Source organism: Siniperca chuatsi, linkage group LG10, assembly GCF_020085105.1.
Source record: "Siniperca chuatsi isolate FFG_IHB_CAS linkage group LG10, ASM2008510v1, whole genome shotgun sequence".
Classification (NCBI taxonomy): Eukaryota; Metazoa; Chordata; class Actinopteri; order Centrarchiformes; family Sinipercidae; genus Siniperca; species Siniperca chuatsi.
This window is the reverse complement of record NC_058051.1, coordinates 27,314,557-27,333,456: the sequence shown is the minus strand read 5'-3', so window position 1 is coordinate 27,333,456 and position 18,900 is coordinate 27,314,557. Positions and strand designations below refer to the sequence as shown.

Sequence of the window (18,900 nt, the reverse complement as noted above, 5' to 3'; positions counted from 1 at the left end):
ACAAAAACTTTACATGCATTTTTATGCTTGTTTATTTCTGTTTTACAGTGTTTATAAAAGCGTCATATATGAATGATGATAACACGATAACAAGAGTAGTGAAATGCCCAAATTTAAGAGTATGTCAGCACCATGGACAGTTGCCAGGTGTACCTGTCATTCATTGACAAAGCCCAGAGTTAAACTGCATTACACACATCACATGTCTGTTTATGGCACATTTAGTATTATGACAGCCGGTGCAGTTTATTGTTATAGCATCGATGTTCTGCTAAGCACTAAACTCAAGTTTAAACCGACTAGCATTAGCGCTACAGCAGCGGCACCGACAGGAAGGGCCTGGCAGCTAATGCCAGCTGTGTCCAGGCTGGAGGGAAATTAAACTATTCTTCAGTTTTTGATGTGACCAGAGCAAAAAAGGGCAAAGCTGCAGTCTGTCGTGGTGTTGAAAAAGGGCAGCAGTGAGAAAGGGCAGGGGCAGGCAGAATGAAAGAAGCAGGAAGTGCTTTCTTTAGCTCGACTGCACATGACTGTCAGCTGGTTTGCGTCACGTGAGCGAGCGGAGCTTTGCGGAAAAACTAAACGAAAATGGAAGGAGCGACGTGCTCGATTCGAGTGCGATTTATGGCTTTTATTGCCTTTTTCTTCGCCATTTTCGCTACAGGGAGCTCCACTGCTCAAGTGCCAGTGCTAATATGGTCCAGTGACGGGTAATATGTCATTTATCTTATTTATCTGTCAAGTAAGACTCACTTTAACAGTCAACATTGGCCAGCTGTCTATCACGCTAATGCTAACACTCGTAGCTAGCTAACTGTGTTTTCTGCTTCTATCCAGGTAAGACTAGCTGGTCAACTTAGCCAAAATTCATAGGCTAAAGTCTAAAAACGATTTGGGTGACGTTTGTTTTGACTTGACTTTGAAGCTTACAGTTTTTCTCAGTTGAATTTGGTCCAATCGTCGAATTAAAATGATTCTCAAAACACTGAAATCCATAGCTGATTTCTCACAATTAGTGCATTTCTTGTTGCCTCCATACAGAATTTAAATTGATCCAGGGATGGTTAAAATGGGCTACAATGATCTGTATTACTCTCAGACGTGTTCATCAGCATGCTCATGTCATGTCATGTTTTTTTTGTTTTGTTTTTTTGTTTGCCAAACATAATGTTACATAAATTGTTAGTAATCTTATAATGTCATAAATAGAATTGAGTTGCACCTGTAAACTACAGTACTGTCGTTACTCAAACACATTTACACTACAGGTGGTGAGTTTAAGTTACCACAGTTCCTTAATATGGAGCAGACATTAGACAGGGACAACAGGTCGCTCATGGAAAATGTTAAACTGTACTGCTGTATGAGGTGGTTTGGTCAGAGGAAGAGACAGAGGGCAGACAAAGCCTTTGGGGACATCACAACTAGTTGAGGGTTTCACAATGACAAAAGATTTTTTTGTGTTGTAAGGGCAAATATAGGATATGAAATAGATGAAAAGTTGTGGCCAGACAGGAGCAACTGACGTGAATTTGTTGTATGGAGAAATTTGTCTTTACTGAACAATGTTATGACTGCTTTTTGTTGTATTTCACACAACTGTTAGTCTAAATCCGATTCCAATACAAGTCAAGGTGTATACTAACAGTAAGAAAACTTGTGAATGTAGAACTTTGATGTATACCATTCAGTTGGCTGTAGATAAAATTTTACCTTGTTATTACTGTAACTGAGAATGAGATATAAATACAAAAACACCGTTTCAGTGTTATCTGTGATATTGACACAACTCCCTTGATGTTTGACTGTCTCGACTGAGTGCCGGCCTTTTGCAGGACAAATGAAGTGCTTTGCTGCAAAGTATAAACTGATGTGATGTTTGTACTTAATGTTCAGAGAACTGCAACACTGTTGAAAAATGTGTTAAAGCAATTGACAACAATTGTATTAGCCTAGATATCACAATTTGTCTTCATCTTTCCTGCATGTTTAGCTTACCACCACTGGCCACACCTGCAGCTGGTCACATCACGTCCAATGACCAGTTGACTGCCTACCTCACCTCTGCCTTTGGCTCTGGCCCCCACACTGTGTTGTTGTTTCTGCAGGACAAGGTCAGTCCCTGAGACATGAAAACTATATTCCTGCTCTGCAGAAAATGTGGTTACAGTATGTCACTAACCAGATTGGAGCTAAGGGTGGGAAATGTTGAGGAGAAGGACTTCTCTGAGATTTTCGTAGATTTCTCTGTTCAGCTATGAGAAAGAAAGCTAGTCCTTGGATATATAAGTTGTGTAAAACAGGGTAGTGATGAGTCATGTGTAGTTGCACTGCAGTCCCATGTGACAACAGTATTCTCAGTCTGGTGTGACACTGAGCTTTGGCATTACTTCCCCCTTCATAGTTCCCCTGTAACACATCATTAAGGTCTGTTCTCTGTTCCCGCTGTGACTGATTAACGGGATTGATTGATGTTTCATTTGTACAGCGGCTTTCCTTGTATCATGATACAAATATGTTTCCATTTCTCTGCTCATGTAGTTGAATTGTGATATTTTATTGTCCTTATTTGTGTTCAGTTAAGCAAAGATGACTTCACAGTCTTTGGTGGAGTGTTTGGAAACAAGCAGGATAGTGCCTTTCATAACCTTGAGGTAGGTTTTTATAACTTACAATTATTCCTAAATGAAGATGATTTTGTCAGACTAATAATACTGATAATTCTTTCCACCCACTCCTCTTAAGGCGGCACTGCAGTCTTCTTCCTCGTCAGTGATGCTTCCCGCTTCAGAGTGGTCAGGCTCCTCTGCCATCCCGGCTCTGCTGCAAGAGAAGCTTGGCGTCTCACCTCTGCTTGTAGACGCAGACACTCTGTCACATCTCAGCATCAACACATCTGTCAGCAATCTAATACTCATCAATCTTCCATATTGTACAGAGTAAGACTTGTGTTCTGCAGCATATGAGTCAATAGAAGTATAATTCTGTTTATAACTGGGTGAAAATTAACATTTTGACTGTTTTTATAGCTTGCACAAGTCTTGCAAGGAAGTCCTACATGACAATGGTGAGTTTTAACTGTTAAGGAATTATCAGCATTTTGGTCACTGTATAGTTGTAATCATGTACCAATTTTTGGCATTTGCAATGTGTAACTCAAGTGTATTTTGCTTAACAGATGAGATTATTGGAAAAGTTCTGAGTATCATGAAAGCCCAGAATGTCCCATATACTGCGATATACACAGGACTCCAGCCATCACGAGTAAGATATACTAACACACATAAAAGTTGCCACATCATGTACCAGAATTATACATTTTTTATGATTTCTATCCTTACCCAACATCATATAAAGTAAAAAGTCAAACACACGTCATGTAAAGACATAAAGCGTTATAATATTAATTTTGATTACTTTCTCTGCAGGTGATTTCAGAGACATCTATGTCTAAACAGCCTGCAGGGCGATCCTTGCTCCAAGCAGTTGTACCTGATGTCAAACCGCCCATCATCTTTAATGTATCCAGTGGCCCTTGCATAATGCTTTGGGCTCAGAATCTCAATATCAGCCTCTCAAGCACTTCAGCGTGGATCGACCTTGCTGCACAAACACCTTCCTTGGCAGGATCCCTGTGTAGCAGCAGTAACTCAATGTGAGATGGCCAGCACGTTAGCATTTTTTGTGTTTGTTGACAAGAGAACGTCGTGAAAATAAGTCATTTTAAATCTGTTCTTCTTTTCTCACTTTAGGCTTGTCCTCAGTTATGCATCAGGCTTTACTCTAAGGTAAGGCAATACATTGCTAATTTAAAGGAATAGGAATCATTTTGGGAAATATGTTTATTCTCTTTCTTATCAAGAGTTAGATAAGAAGATCATACCTCTCTTATATCTGTCTGTTAAATATGTTTCTACAGCCAGTTAGCTTAGCACAAAGACTGGAAACGGGAAAACCATTATCCTATCTCTGTCTGAAGGTAACAAAATCTCCTCCAAAGCTCGCTAATTAACACATTTATCTTGTTTGTCTAATCTGTACAAAGAAGTATAAGAAGTGTAAAAACTTTGTTTCTTGGCCAGTGACTTCTGCAGGCACCCAGCAGAGACTCCAGGCCAAGAAATAGTCCTGCACATAACCCCTGTAAAACCACAAACTGTCGTTTTTACACTTTGTTTTTTGTACAGATTAAACAAACAAGATACACGTGTTAGTTAGTGAGCTTTAGAGGAGTTTTTGTTACCTTCAGACAGAGATAGGATAATGGTTTCTCCTGTTTCTAGTCTAACTGGCTGCTGAATGTAGCTACATATTTAAGGAACAGATATGAAAGTGGTATCGATCTTCTCATCTAACGCTCATAGTTAAGCGAACTACTCCTTTAATCATTTGTTTAAAGCCCCTGAAAACTTGGCTTCAAATCTTTAGTATTTCTATATTATGTTAAATATTTTTGACTAAATAAACATCATCTTTAGTATTGCTTCATTAAGAGTTTAACACTCAAAAACTGAACTAATCTCTTTCATCATGTTTTCAGGGCCTTTAATCTTTGAAAAGGTTAAATCACTGTCTCAGCCCCTGCATAATTGTAGACCATATTCTTCAGCATAATTTACATTACTTTTTTCTTTTTTAAATACTAAATTACTTCAGTATAAGTGTGCCATGTATTGCTGTCTGTCTCAATCTTTAGTTACTACCACTAGAGTCAGGAATTTTCAAGTCCCACACACAGGAGTGAAATTTATTAAATAATTATACCATAGATGAATTAATAACAATAGTAATCATTTGTCATAATTCTAGCTATGAATACTAGTAATTTACACTGATATGCTGTCGTTATGATACTCAGTAACACTCTTATGTTGATCTCCAGTTTTGCCATGAGTCGGCGGTTCTATCCTGTGTCTGCACGTTACTGGTTCACCCTGGACTCTGTGCAGCTGCAGTTTAACGGTCTAACTGCATCTTTCATTGGAAGCCGCAACATCTACGCCCCTGCAGAGTATTCCTTCCACTGCCAGTCCGTCAGCAGCTTCCAAGATACTCTGCTAGTGCCAAACAACACCAACCAAAACACCACGCAGTGGAGGCTCAATTTTATCGACTTCCAGGTACAACGATAGTGCTGCATTTACATCCTGCCACTCAATATTCCTGCAGCAGTGCCTCAAGTGCTTTTTAAATGGAGAGTGTTTTTAAAAAAAATCAGGTGTCTGTTTAGTCTTCCTGTTGTTCATTGAGTGTTTTATGCATGTCATTTTACGATGCAGATTCAGGGCTTCGGTTTGGCCAATGGAACAGATTTCTCCTACGCCAGTGACTGTGCAGGCTTCTTCACCCCAGGGATTTGGATGGGGCTGCTGACCTCACTGCTCATGCTGTTCATTTTCATGTACGGTCTGCACATGATCATGCAGCTGAACACCATGGATCGATTCGATGACCCCAAAGGTCCATCGATTTCAGTGCCTCAATCGGAGTGATGCACTCCCACACACACACTCATTCCTCAGTCCTTCAGTGCCTCCTAGTAGATTGTGGACCCAGGAGAGTCCCTCCTTGTCATTAAGCTTTTGTACGTTTGGGCCTTTTTCTTTGAGAATATCTGTCAGGCAGATTGACCTTCCCTCTGATATTCTCTCCTGTAGTTTTCTGTCCTGAATCCTTCCACAGCTGTGTTTGGGATACTGTTACCTTGCAAGGCACATTCCATTTCATCTCTCCACATTTGCAAGTGCCAAAATGGATGCGCCTTTACACGAGTTGATTTTGAGTGCATGTGCTAAAAGATGTTATTGTGCCAGTGTTGGCCAGACACAGTGGATATTTTCCCTAAAATAATTTGCAATAATTCCTCATAGTAGAGAATGCCTTCTGTGTCAACATGAATGCGTTGCTGGATGCTGTAGGACCGCTTCAGACCTCAGTTCTTACTTTTTTAATTTTTCCAACTCAATTGTAATTTAAAAGACTACTGGTTATGAAAGAAGTGCCTGTATATAAAGAGTAGATTGCGGTTTGTGACTGTTCTGAAATGTTGCTGTTTTGGAATTGCCTTACAAAAGTGTGATTTAGTTCTGTCACTCCTCGCAGACAACTCCCTCGCCAGTGCCACCACTTCAATATTTACAAGTAATTTATTTATATAAAAAAAGACTTTATCTGCTTAGCCTACCCTTAAAGTTTACCTCTTGCTTCAGGTTCATGAATGAATTTAAAAACAGTGCCTCAGTTCTGTTTTTGTCAAAACGTATTGATGTGCAATCGCCACGACATGTACATTGTCTTTCATTGAAAATAAAGATGTGTTTAAGTTGTGATTTCAGTTGTGTTGTTTAACGTTTTGAATGCAAGTAATGTGTAATCACACCAACAAGGAAATACCATCAATTTGCATAATTGATGTGCCATAGGCTATGCTGTTGCTATAGTTACAGAAAGTCAAAACACGACGACGTCATCGCAGGTCGAGACGACGCTAACTGTGTGGTAGCGTAACTTTTCTTTTTCCTTCAGTTTCCGTCATTTGCTTGCCCACAAGTTGTTTCCAAAATGTTAGCAGCTCCCGTTCAGAGGGTATTATTTGGCAGCTGTCAGGAGAGGAGACTCTTTCCCCTCCATTATGCACCAGACCGGCTGGGAAACCAAATGTCACGACAGGAAGCGCCACATGTCGGCCCTGGCTGCTATGACAACCATGAGGTTCGTCTGCCCTAGCTAAACGCAGGTCACATCGTTTTTGCAGAATAATTTGTCTTCATCCCATACAGAAATGAATGTGTTTAAAACCACAATTTGCCGGTCGTTGCTTTGTGATGATGCGTGTACCCACCAATATTTCCATGTCCTCCACAGTTCGGCACCATACTTTATGAGTTACGGAGGAGACCGGAGAGTAAGAAAGGATATGGTCTCTCTGCGAGGACTGCAGCTCGCTTTCCGCCCTGTAGCAAGGTACATGAAACACATTCACTACAAATGAGTTACCTTCTCTATTTTGGTTACATTTAAATTACATTTAAGTAGCTAGTGTTGGCTTAAAGGGGCCCTCCACCTATTTTACACATGAAGTTCAGTTTATTTGTCTAACTTACTCAGCCTGTGTAACAGCTGTATAATACTGTATATTCTATGGATCTGAAAGGTGCTTTCCAAAGCTTGGGTTTAAGACTTTTTAACAGGCACCCTGTATTAAAAATTGGTGGGGGGAGGTTGGGAAGAAGTGGGCATTTACCAGGCAGCAAGTCCTGCATTTAAAACCTTTCTTAAATAAAAGTATGTAGGTATTATCAGTAAAATTACTGATTCTGCAGTAAAATGGTACCTGTCAGTGTCTTACTATTATATACTGTATGATGTTTTTGGATTCATATTACTGCTGCATTAATGTGTATGTTGCATTTTACTGCTGTAGATGTTTAAGGTTGAGCTAATTTGAACTCCTTTACATACTGTTGGGTAGTTTAATCTACATCAATGCATCATATTCTGTAAGATGTGTTTGTAGCTGTCCTATGAAAACCATGTATCTCTAAAAAGTAAATTTTTCATGAGCTCAGAAAAACAGTAATCTGAACGGTAACTAGTAACTAAAGCTGTCAGACAAATGTAGTGGAGTAAAAAGTAAAATTATTGCCTCAGAGATGTAGTGAAGTAGAAATATACATTTGCATAAAATGGAAATAATCAAGTACAAAGTCGAGGTACTTGTACTTTACTTAGTACAGTACTTGAGTAAATGTACTTAGTTACATTCCACCACTGCCAGGCAGGGAGGGTCTGTTGAAAGATACTAGTATGTTGCATTATGGGAATTGTAGGATCATGTGTTTTCAGAGCTAAAAATCAGGACATCTCTGCTTCTACTGCTTTGAATTGACCATTATTTTTAAATCTGTCCCCAAACTTTATTGAAGTGCAGTACTAAAATCACTGGAATACCCCTATAACATGTCTAGTTTAATTTATTTTTTTTACTATTTCTATCACCAGACAGCGACCCCTTCCCCACAGCAGTACCAGCGGGATCAAAGCCAGTCCAGAGTCCCCCCTCCTGGGAAAACACCTTTCAACTCAACCACAAAGAGGTTCGAAAGCATGCCATGTACAGCTGAGGACAGCCCAGGGTGAGAGGCACACAGACACACAGCTTATAATATAACCATGCTGAACTGAGCTGACAGATGTTAATTTTGTGATACAGCCCTGGGACCTATGCTCATGATGCAGTGACAAACAGGAAAGTCAGCTGGCCAATGTGCTTTGGGAGCCCAGACTGGTCCAGACTGCCTCAGCTGGAGAAGAAGTCACTCAGGGTGAAGGTGGGTGAAGCAAGCCTCATTCTGTGAATATGGCCAACTGCTCTGAAGGTTTTGAATCCAAAATGTAAAACAAACGGAAAGGGGCAGCCAGTTCATACATGCAAACCCATATCCATTTTCAAGCTAAAACCAGAGATACAGTAAAACCAGGGATACAATATTTTTTTTAAAAATAGGATATTTTCTAGACTTTCACTAGGTGTGTTCAGTAGATGCTTTAACGCTGCAGCTTAATGTTGGTATCAAACATGTTATTCTGATCTGCATAGAGACATGAGCTGATTCAACCTGGCTTTCTTAGAGGAATATTCAACAATTTAGGAAATAAATTTATATGCTTTCTTGCCAAGATTTAGATAAGGAGATGTCGTATTTCTCCATTAAATGTGAAGCTATCTTAGCTTAGCATAAAGACTGGAAACAGGGGGAAACAGCTAGCCTGGCTCTGTCATTTTAAAGGTAATAAATACACTTAATAGCACTTCTGAAGCTCACTAATTAAAACACATCTCGTTCATTCAATCCATACGTTTTACAGGGGGTTATGTGCTGGATAATTTCTTGGTCGGGCGCAGTGACTTACAGCAAACAAACTTTGGCCAAACTTTTGCTAGACTGCGATGTGAGGTAATCCAGCGAGGCGCTGTGTTGGCCAATCACACACGTGCAAGCACACATTCTTGGCAGATTACTTTGTAACGGCGTTTACCTCGCAATCGTCGTGGTGAAAGATAAAATGATTGTCACTGAAAACTTTGTTTTAAAATCCTGTCTGAGAATTATACATCTCTGCAATGTTTTGGTGTTGATAAACCTTCAAACTCTTGGATGTGTTACTCAAACTGGACTTCCTGGATCAGATTTCATGTCTTACCGGTACCTGAAACAACACACCCACCAACACAGCCTGAGTTTCTGGTAGACAGATTTTTTTTCTCTTTGGCCAGAGCCAGGCTAGCTGTGTCCACAGATATAAGATATAAGAGAGTGGTCTCTATAGAACTCTATACTTAACCCACAGACATGAGAGTGGTATCAATCTTCTCATCTAACTCTTGGCAAAGAATGCGAATAAGTGCATTTCCCAAAATGTCTAACTATTCCTTTAAAGAGTTTGATGTGCAGATAAAAAACATGTGAGAGTTGTAACAGTGCTGTACAGTGTACAGCTGCTGCTAAAAAAAAAATAAAAGCATTATTTTCTCACAGGAACTCTATTTGGTGGGATAAATTCATAATGTATCTTGTTATATAGAGCAACAGCTAATGCTCTTTTTTTTTTCCAGCTAAACAATGAAAAGGAGTTCCTGAAGCACAGGAGCAGAGTGGCCTACCTGAGTTTGTACTATTAACTCTAAAGCTGATGGACGAAAACATCTTGATACTGATATATGATGGTGCCTTTATCATATCATTTTCCTTGAACTTACTGTCAAGAAAACAGCAAAAACATTTTAATTTACTGGACTGAAACTGTTGTAGTTAAAAAAAAGAAACATATATTTCTTTATTCACAAAATGACTTGATTCCTGTATGGTTTGTATGTTACACTATGATGTTGCTTACAAAGTGACGTTACACAAATTCAAAGTTGAGTGCTTGATGGAAAAATGACAGTTAACACAACATAAAGTCATCTTCAATAGAAGTCAGTCAGTATAGAAAAAGCCAAAAGCGGTACTGGTCCCGGCTCACAACACCGCTGCTGAAAACACCAACCACTGTGGCAAATGTGAGTCTGTTGGTTCAGGTAGGTCCATACTTATTTCTTCCTCCTCACTTTGGGTTTCTTGACCGGCCGGAGGTACGGGTTGTCAATCACGTTGTCCTCGCTGGCCTTTGCAGATGGAACGACGCCGCTGGGAGGAAGCATGGAGTTCTCTTTGTCAGCTCCTGGATCATCCTGAATGAGGGAAACAGAAAAAAAGATGGACGTGAGCAATCATTGTAGTATACTCTACCATACTCGCGCATCACATTTAAAGGTCTAGTTTGACATTTTGGGAAATATGCTTATTCACTTTCTTGCCGAGCGTTAGATGAGAAGATTGATACCACTCATGACTTTGGGTTAAGTATAGAGCTAGAGCCAGCAGGCAATTAGCTTAGCGTAGCATAAAGACTGGAAACAGGGAAACAGCTAGCCTGCCTCTGTCCAAAGTAAAAAATCTGCGTACCAGCACCTCTAAAGCTCACTAATTAAGACATTATATGGGTTTTATCAGTACAGAAATGGAAGTCACTTTGGACAGAGCCAGGCTAGCTGTTTCCCCTCATTTCCAGTCTCTATGCTGAGCTAACTGTCTCCTGGCTCTAGCTCTTTACTTACAGTGAATAAGCGAATCATTTCCCAAAATGCCAAAGTATTGCTTTGAATTCAAATTTAACTGAGTCCCAATGACAACATGAAGTTACTCAGAACATATAAATAACTGACCCTGTGCTCTTAAAAAGTAAAAGCACATTTATTTGAAAAGGCTAATTGGATTTACTTACCAGTATCAAACCTGGCCCTTCAATTTCATGTAGGGCCTTTAGAAGCACTACGTAGTTTGGATTCGGAAAATTTCATGTTGAATATACAAAAGCTCTATTATGAATATCTAAAGTAGGTTTGAGTGCCAGGAATTTGGATCCCAGTATTTCCCGGGAATTCTCGCCAAATCCTGCTCCCGGTTCCGAGGAAAATTACCCGCAGAAACACGGGATATTTAGCATTTGTGTGTTCCTGTACTGAAGACAATCACGTGCTGGAACAAAGACACCTTCTCCAAACCTCAATGATGCTACCACAACCAATCCAGCATTAAGATAGTCATACACTCCTCTATAACTACTCAGACATAATCGAAACAAAGCATAGAACAATTCTGTATGGTGGTCTTTTTGGTAGAAATTGCTGTTTTGCTAAAAATATTACCACATAATATAATGTATATGAGAGAATTACACCAGAAAATTTGAATAGCTGTAATTTTATAATTAAATTTCCCCAGTTCTGTAATTTTATTTATGGCAAGAAATCTGGGAACTCCTAGAGAGACCCTGATGGTAGGAAAACACCAATTATATCAGACACTGAGAACGTTTCAATAGTGAAGACTTACAGTGATGATATTTCCTGCTGTGTTCTCGCTGTCTGTCTGGTCGTCCTGCTCAGAAGAGTCTGTCTCCTCCAGAGTCTGCAATTCCAGCTCTGAGGGCAGGAGGGCACTGAGATATGGGATGGTGCTTGGTCGTGCTGCGATCACTGACAACACAGTCGCAGGATTACAAGTCATGTAAATACAACATGCTTTCAGTAGCATAATAGACACAGAGAACAAGACAGACCTGAATGTGTAGACAACATATTACAACCGATTTTTGAAATACAGGTCTGCTTGGGAGAATCACTCACATGGGAAGGCAGTGATGTCGTCTTTGAAGAGGCTCTCAGTTTCTCCGGTCTTGGCCATGAAGCGTGTGAGAGCTCGCTCCACGTCTCTCCTCTGACTTGCTGCCTTCTCTCTCACCACTTGGTAGTCTGACACAGGCTCTCTGAACGTCTGAGCGCAGAAAGGAAAACACGCCTCACTTTCTGAATTTTATCTGTTACACATAATAAAAGGTCTTGCTGGTTGATGCCCTGATTGCAGTGGTGAAACTGAAGGGTGTTTCCATGTCATTCAGGGAGAATCAACATTATACATAATGGATTATATTTTATCTTCATATACAGTATTACCAAAGGAAAATGACAATATTTCAGGGTTTCTTTAAGAATCTCTATAAAGACCACGAAAAGTTCTGACTCACAGGCGTTTTGATGTATGTGTGAGGGTCTGGGAACTCTGGGAAATAGCAGGGGATATGAGCCGGATGTGTGCGTTTCTGTCCGGCTGACAGTGCTTTGGGAGTCACAGGTGAGTTCGTTACCGGAGCTGAAATTCATGAAATCCAAACACAATGAATAAAACTTCACAGCTATGGCATGAATGTCTTTTTTCAGTTTTCATATTACAATCAATGTAGAGAGTCATACTACCATTATTAGTCAATTTCATAATCCATACAAACAGTGGAGCGTGCCTACTCACGGGCAGTTATAACCATCCTCTGTGATCTCTTGGCATACACAGGCAGGGTGTCGGCATTGAAACCTGCAGTGACACAAACAGATTCAATTATGTCCGTATTACCTTGTGTTAGCAATGTATAATTCAGATGTTTGTGTCCTCCAGTACTTACCCATTTCAATGAGTGCGACCACTGTATCCGACAGGGTCGGGACGCTTCTGGCTGTGTGTTCACAATAAGCTTTAGCACACCGACCTATTTCAGTTATATCTGAAAAAGGGGACAAAACATTGTGGTTTAGAAAAGTCTGCTTATGAACACTAAACAATTTGCAGATATAACGATGGATGGGTCATAATGACGGGTCATTGCAGGAATCATCAATAAATGCAACTGGTCATATTTGTTAAGCATCAACATACATCATTAAAATATAAACAATAAAATATGTGAAAGTACACAGTGCTGATATGAGGTAATAGATATAGCAGCAGGCAAGCTGCTATAAAGGTTTAGACATGTACAGCAACAATAGGTATGCACTAATCCTACTTTTTCTTTCCCAGTACCGATTCCTGATGCTCTGTATTGGTAGATACCTGAACTTGGTGTAACTGCCAATACAGAGTACCATTCCAGTGCCAGTGCTCACACCGTGCACGGTTTGTCATTTGTCTTAATAAGATGTAACATCAGTCCTGATTTTCTGAACCACTCTCCTTTATCAAGCCTAATTAAACATGTAAAAAAAAAAAAAATCACTATGAAAACTTTGACCATGCAATATCTCTTTTTGGTGACATTGGCACTGTCGACACTTCCAATTTCACAGTAAAGGCCTACCACTGCTTTCGAATTAAAATGCAATAATTGATTGAAGCACGTGCAGGAAGGGCTGTATCAGCCCTAGCTTAACACTTCAAAATTTTGCTCACAGCAGCAAATGAATGGAGCAGAACAAAAAGCTGTATTTAATGTGGATCTATCGCATCTGGCCAATACCGATACCCGTAATAAAGTCAGTATCGGGGTCCATACTGATCCAACTAATCGGCTCAGGACATCCCTACAACTCAACAGCAGCAACAATAATGATGAATGACTTCCACAAGGACTGAACTATATCTACAAACAAAGGAGCCTGCACAAATGTAAGAAGTTCAACAGAGAATCTTCATCCCCCAGCTGACATGATTGCTAAAGACCCATCACCAGACTGAAGAGCTGTAAGGAAATGTAAATTATTCTTTTGGTCCATAATCTGTCTCTAAATTTTGGCATGTAGAAAAAGATTTTCACACACTGAAAGGTAGACCAGAGTGAGAATCAATGCAAGTCCATCAATATTAAAACATGTTGCATAACTCTTCTGCAGTGCTTGATTTTTAACATATCACTGTCACAGGAGATCAGTCCCACCTGCTTCAAGACAGTCACCATCGTCCCTGTACCTAAAAAGTCTGCAGTAACTAGTCTAAACGACTACCGCCCTGTGGCTCTCACCCCCATTCTGATGAAGTGCTTTGAGAAACTGGTTCTTCACTAGTTTGCATTCAGAACCAACAGATCCACAGAGGGTGTCATCTCCACTGCCCTCCACTCAGCCTTCACACACCTTGAGAACAACACACCACCTACATCAAAATGCTGTTTGTTGAGTACCACACTCTGTAATTGGATATTGGACTTCCTCACAAACAGACCCCAGACAGTTCAGATTAGCGGTCACACCTCTTCCTATCCAGTGCTTAACACCGGAGCCCCTCAGGGCTGTGTGCTCAGCCCCCTCCTGTTCACACTGTACACCCATGATTGCAGCCCCCGACATGGAGACAACTCTGTTGTGAAGTTTGCGGATGACACAACCATCATCAGCTGGATTACAAACAACGATGAGACTTCATATCGGGAGGAAATCAACAATCTTGCAGAGTGGTGCACAAAGGACAACCTACTGCTCAACGTCAGCAAAACCAAGGAGCTGATCGTTGATTTTAGGAAAAAGGAGATACCAACCCACCGAACATCTGTGAGGTGCCTGCGCAGAGTCCAAAGGATACTAAAGGACAGCACCCACCCAGCCACAGCCTGTTCACCCTGCTGCCGTCTGGCAAAAGATACAGAAGTATCCGCTGTGGTACCACCAGACTACAGAGCAGCTTCTTCCCTCACGCCGTGAGACTACTAAATTCATCCTCAGCACTCCACCATGTAAAATAGTTTTCATTTCTATGACTTATTTATTTACTGATCTACTGTATATAATTTTTTGAGTAGCATAAAAGGTAACTACAAAACAAAATCTCATTATATAACCCTATGTTGTAAAATTATCAATAAAACTATGTTGTATCTTAAAATACCTTAGACCCCACCCTGATGAAGGCAAGTTAGTCAAAAACATTTGATGAATAAAGCATGGTTCCCTGGAGAAGAGTTACGCAATGTGTTTTAATTTTGATACACAAAAATATTCCACTATGCAGCTCTGAGGAAAATGAACATCCTGAGTGGACGGAGGCTCTACTTTAGGATTCACACATACAGCTCTGCATCATCTCAGTGAGTGTCTCCACCGCTGCCTTCTCTGCACTCTCAAAGCCACACTCTGTCAGGAGGGCACTGACAACGACCTGCAGGGTGCGACGTCGGGCCAAGTGGTAGTTCTCTGCAGGGCTGGAAGCTGCTTTACCACCACTCCCACGCTGAAAAACATACATGAAATAACAGATATAGTATGTGAGAAAAAATACATCATAAAAGTTATGAGGAACTTACAACAACCAAATAAATCGAGAATATAAAAACATTAACACAGTACCACCAGTTTATGTACATAGTTGACAGGCGTGATTTACAGGAGCTTATGTACACATTGGCAGGTGTAACGTTAAGGATAACGAATACGGAGAAATTACTTACAAATTCAGCTACTATTCATTGCATGCCATTCACATTGTTAGCAGGTGAATGCGGTTATAGAGTTTGTACAGAAATATGCCCACGACGTGCAAATGTAGCTAACACATATAACGTTGCTAGCTAACATTTGTCAGACAGGGAAATATTCATTCATTAGCATTTACAGACAAATGAGCCATGTAAACGGTGATGTAGCTAACCGTATAGTCTGTAACGAAGTACAGCAGGTTCATACTGGATTCAAGAGTATTTATTTTAAGTTATTAATCCTGGTTGAGACACATTCAGCACCTACGAGTGTCTCTTCGTACTGACTGGTCTGACTGCTAGCTTAACGCCGTAAACCTGCCTGGCTACATCCAGCTCATGATGACGGTGAGTATAATTATATATAGTATATTCTCTTACCCCTCCTGCATTCAGTGAACCTCCCGATGCCACCGCAGGATCCGCCATCAATTATTTGGACTCTTCTCGTTGGATTAAACTAAACTGATTTAACTAACAACTGTATTTGTCAGACGGCCGTTTAGCCGCCGTTAGTAAACACTGTGTGAATTTATGTCGTCATTTCCGTCACCCGGACGGATGTTGAAATTAACCCATACTATATTTACTGCCGCCCTCTGGAGTTTTCATGTAGAATTACACCTGCTTAATTTTCAACGTGTCAATCCAGGTTTAATTCATTTTTTCTCACTAACCATGGACTTGTGGGAGATGCTGGTGTTAAGATGCAGCATAAAATGACACGAAAAGCAATACATGGATATTGCACAGATCTAAGTGTGCAGATGCCTTTCCGCTCATTAATAACACATGGGAAAAGAGTGGCAACAGTAGTGTACTAAGCATAACTTTGTTACACAGATGGTAAAATTGATCAAATGTGCCGTAGTTAAATGGCCCCTAAAACTTACTCTTCTCTTAATTTACAAATGTATGTAATGTCCTTATAAATACATATATTTGAGGAATGTCTTCTTGCAGCATGTACAAAGAGCTATATTACTGTAAAATCATGACCCAAATCAGTTGTTAGCTGAAAAATTGCTTTATTAGAGTGCAAAATGAATCAAACCACACACATTCCATTTTTCACATCCTCAAGTATCTGCTGCCCAGCAGCCAAACATTACTGTACCCTGCAGTTTTCACTGTATTTACGCATCTCATCTTTTGCCAGTCAACAGTAACCAAATCTGAATTAAAAGAATGAGTCCAAAGTGACTGGTTCAACATGGTGATTTAATTTACCACCATTATCATCAACATTGCAAGTGTCGTGTCCTTTTACATCAGGAGGGTTTCTTTAAGAAGCATGTAAGCGGTTGGCTGAGCTTCTCTGCCCAGAAGTCGCCAGATGTTTGGCCTTGGCCTCGATCACTACTGTCTCCATCACATCCACAACTTCAGGGCCAACCAAGGTAGTGTGTGACATTAACACCTGCTTCTTCTCCTTCTTCTTCTCCATGATCAGCTCTACTGGTGTGTCCTCAACAGTCTCCTGCTCTACAAATGGCAGGAGAACTGTTTCCACCAGTCCACCAATCACTCCGAGCACCGCCAGAGTGGAGCCGAGCATGTAGATCTTTAACATACCCCGGCTCGGCCTCTGGTTTAGCATCTCCTTAGCAAATGGGATGATCTCGCCAATAGTTTCCATATTGTGTTGTTTGATCAGTCTGTTGAAGGAAAAGGAGAAATCATACACAGATGTTTTGTTAGAGAAAATTGTCCAAAAAGTACTTTGGATTAACTGAAATCAATCTTTCTACTATACACATAAAATGCTGTTACTGGCAGATACTCACTTTGAAGCAGACCCCAATCTCTGACTCTTTCTCAGTGTTAGGCCCAGTCAGGCATTCGCAGGCAGAGAGACAAGGGCAGATGCTGCAATATAAACACAAGTGGAGCCAGGTCAACTCCCACAGTTTCGACAAAATGCATATTCATGAGGCTACTGCTATTGCTTTTTTTTTTTAGATTAGGGCTTGTTTGGGTAAAAGGGCATGGGTATCCAGGACAAGAAGTGAAGCAAATATTCCCTGTAGGTGAAATTGTGCATGTGACATCACATGAGGTCTTGTATGTGTTATGCAGCAGATACAGAAACACAATGTAATGCTTTAGCACGTTTATTTGTGTTATCTATCTGCCTCCAACCATGCAGACCTCCAACCATGCGGCGATCCTACGCACAGAATGAGGATAAATCATACAAACATTGTTACTGAACATTGAACAACATGAGTGTCTGGTTCGTGTTGCGTGGCTTGTTAACATAAACATTGATCCTCATCAGGAGAGCTTGAATAGTGTCCAGTCACAGTATGTGAAACTGTGGAGAGCCAGTCCCATTTATTGGCTGGAAGGCATTGTTTGACGACTGTATGTTTACATATGGAATTCCCCTTATTGAACAGTGAGTGATAGAAGAAAAGGCTCAATAGAATTTCCCTAATCATGCAGTGCTGAGCTGCTCTGGCTCATGTCCACTGTCTGACCCTGGAGCTGACAATGAAGCAGTGAGAGATTGCAGGGGCGAACGTGTGTAAATGTGCGTGTGTCTTTGCCTGAAACTATCTGCCCTTTGACCTCGTTTCCTCACTGCAGGGCAGGAGGGAGTGAAGTCAGGCAAGTTGTGAAATGTGTCTGATCTTTGTCACAGAGAGACATGTGTCATCAGCTCTCAGTGAAAATGACAACCAGCCAACACCACGAGACATCTGCATGTTGGTTCACCATCTGCACACCAGATGATAGACTCTTGGCACCATAACATATCGTTATGTATATGTTCCCCTAATTATGCTAATTTATTTATGGGTTTCGATAAATAGATGACATATTTTTCATATTCTCTGGTACTGTTGACAAATTGGAGGCTTACAGTTAACACCTAAATTCAAACATGTCCACTAGAAAATTATCATTAGAGTACATTAGAGAATGTGCTTCAGTAGCTATCACCCTTAAGTTTTAAAGAAAGGTCTTCCATATAGTCAGCTGTTGAGAGCAAAAATGATCTGCAGCACGGACAACACATTTGAAGAACAAGCAATGGATATGTGTCATTGTTTTAGTGATATTGGCTATAATGATCATGTGGTTAGGAACAGTTTGGATAAAGTGAAAAACGTAGACCGTGTATTGCTATGATTAGAGGAGATGTCATCATTAAGAACAGGATCTCTTGCAGAACCAAATATGTGGTCTATCTCTTGAAATGTCCTTGTGGGTTAGCACATATAAGTAAAACTAAACGGGAGTTAAAAACAAGGATTTCTGAACATAAAAGTAACATAAGGAATAAAGATGAAAAATACCTGGTGGCCAGACGCTTCAGTTCAGCTGGCCATGATGTGTGTTCCCTTAAATTTCAAGGTATAGAAATGGTACTTCCTTTTAAAAGGGGGTGGTGATAGGGACATATTTCTATTACACAGGGAACAAACTGAGAGCCCAAATGGTTTGAACGAAGAACTGCTGTTGGGTTGTTTCTTATAATCTATTCTTATGATCTATCGGGGTTCCCACTACATTAGGATTCCATATTTAGATTGTGTAGATGTATTTATTCTT

At 40.4% G+C, this 18,900-nt stretch overlaps 3 protein-coding genes and 1 long non-coding RNA gene across 5 annotated transcripts; 2 read left to right on the top strand and 2 right to left on the bottom strand.

The window, feature by feature from the left end:
- Positions 1-528: 528 nt before the first annotated feature.
- atp6ap1b (ATPase H+ transporting accessory protein 1b) lies at positions 529-6,329 on the top strand. Its single transcript, XM_044210022.1, has 10 exons — positions 529-710; positions 1,994-2,114; positions 2,580-2,654; positions 2,746-2,939; positions 3,030-3,067; positions 3,179-3,264; positions 3,429-3,655; positions 3,753-3,788; positions 4,883-5,120; positions 5,280-6,329. The coding sequence occupies exons 1-10, from the start codon at positions 589-591 to the stop codon at positions 5,490-5,492; spliced, it is 1,350 nt and encodes a 449-aa protein (XP_044065957.1). The 5' UTR covers positions 529-588; the 3' UTR covers positions 5,493-6,329.
- A 107-nt stretch (positions 6,330-6,436) lies between these two features.
- On the top strand, positions 6,437-10,136 carry LOC122882547 (protein pitchfork-like). Its single transcript, XM_044210041.1, has 5 exons — positions 6,437-6,711; positions 6,865-6,963; positions 8,002-8,135; positions 8,213-8,330; positions 9,617-10,136. The coding sequence occupies exons 1-5, from the start codon at positions 6,562-6,564 to the stop codon at positions 9,680-9,682; spliced, it is 567 nt and encodes a 188-aa protein (XP_044065976.1). The 5' UTR covers positions 6,437-6,561; the 3' UTR covers positions 9,683-10,136.
- On the bottom strand, positions 9,807-15,896 carry taf8 (TAF8 RNA polymerase II, TATA box binding protein (TBP)-associated factor). Its single transcript, XM_044210034.1, has 8 exons — positions 15,721-15,896; positions 14,936-15,095; positions 12,562-12,660; positions 12,411-12,473; positions 12,130-12,254; positions 11,732-11,879; positions 11,439-11,581; positions 9,807-10,234 (listed from the first exon to the last, which is right to left on the bottom strand). Exons 1-8 carry the CDS (start codon positions 15,766-15,768, stop codon positions 10,094-10,096), a joined length of 927 nt encoding a protein of 308 aa, XP_044065969.1. The 5' UTR covers positions 15,769-15,896; the 3' UTR covers positions 9,807-10,093.
- A 454-nt stretch (positions 15,897-16,350) lies between these two features.
- On the bottom strand, positions 16,351-18,688 carry LOC122882550. Of its 2 annotated transcripts, XR_006379393.1 has the most exons (3): positions 18,645-18,688; positions 17,127-17,208; positions 16,351-16,997 (listed from the first exon to the last, which is right to left on the bottom strand). It is a non-coding gene; the product is annotated as an uncharacterized LOC122882550 (long non-coding RNA). The 2 variants fall into 2 exon arrangements; XR_006379392.1 differs by lacking the exon at positions 18,645-18,688 and having other exon boundaries at positions 17,127-17,630.
- Positions 18,689-18,900: the final 212 nt, after the last annotated feature.

What these genes read in the sequence shown, in the direction of transcription:
- atp6ap1b (XM_044210022.1), top strand. Translation starts at nt 589, where the DNA reads ATGGAAGGAGCGACGTGCTCGATTCGAGTGCGATTTATGGCTTTTATT. An exon ending in GTGCCTTTCATAACCTTGAG is followed by an intron (nt 2,655 to 2,745) that starts GTAGGTTTTTAT and finishes ACTCCTCTTAAG; the next exon opens with GCGGCACTGCAGTCTTCTTC. An exon ending in GGAAGTCCTACATGACAATG is followed by an intron (nt 3,068 to 3,178) that starts GTGAGTTTTAAC and finishes TTTGCTTAACAG; the next exon opens with ATGAGATTATTGGAAAAGTT.
- LOC122882547 (XM_044210041.1), top strand. Translation starts at nt 6,562, where the DNA reads ATGTTAGCAGCTCCCGTTCAGAGGGTATTATTTGGCAGCTGTCAGGAG. An exon ending in GCTGCTATGACAACCATGAG is followed by an intron (nt 6,712 to 6,864) that starts GTTCGTCTGCCC and finishes TGTCCTCCACAG; the next exon opens with TTCGGCACCATACTTTATGA. An exon ending in AGAAGTCACTCAGGGTGAAG is followed by an intron (nt 8,331 to 9,616) that starts GTGGGTGAAGCA and finishes TTTTTTTTCCAG; the next exon opens with CTAAACAATGAAAAGGAGTT.
- taf8 (XM_044210034.1), bottom strand. Translation starts at nt 15,768, where the DNA reads ATGGCGGATCCTGCGGTGGCATCGGGAGGTTCACTGAATGCAGGAGGG. An exon ending in GTTCACTGAATGCAGGAGGG is followed by an intron (nt 15,096 to 15,720) that starts GTAAGAGAATAT and finishes TATGTTTTTCAG; the next exon opens with CGTGGGAGTGGTGGTAAAGC. An exon ending in GAGGATGGTTATAACTGCCC is followed by an intron (nt 12,255 to 12,410) that starts GTGAGTAGGCAC and finishes CATGAATTTCAG; the next exon opens with CTCCGGTAACGAACTCACCT.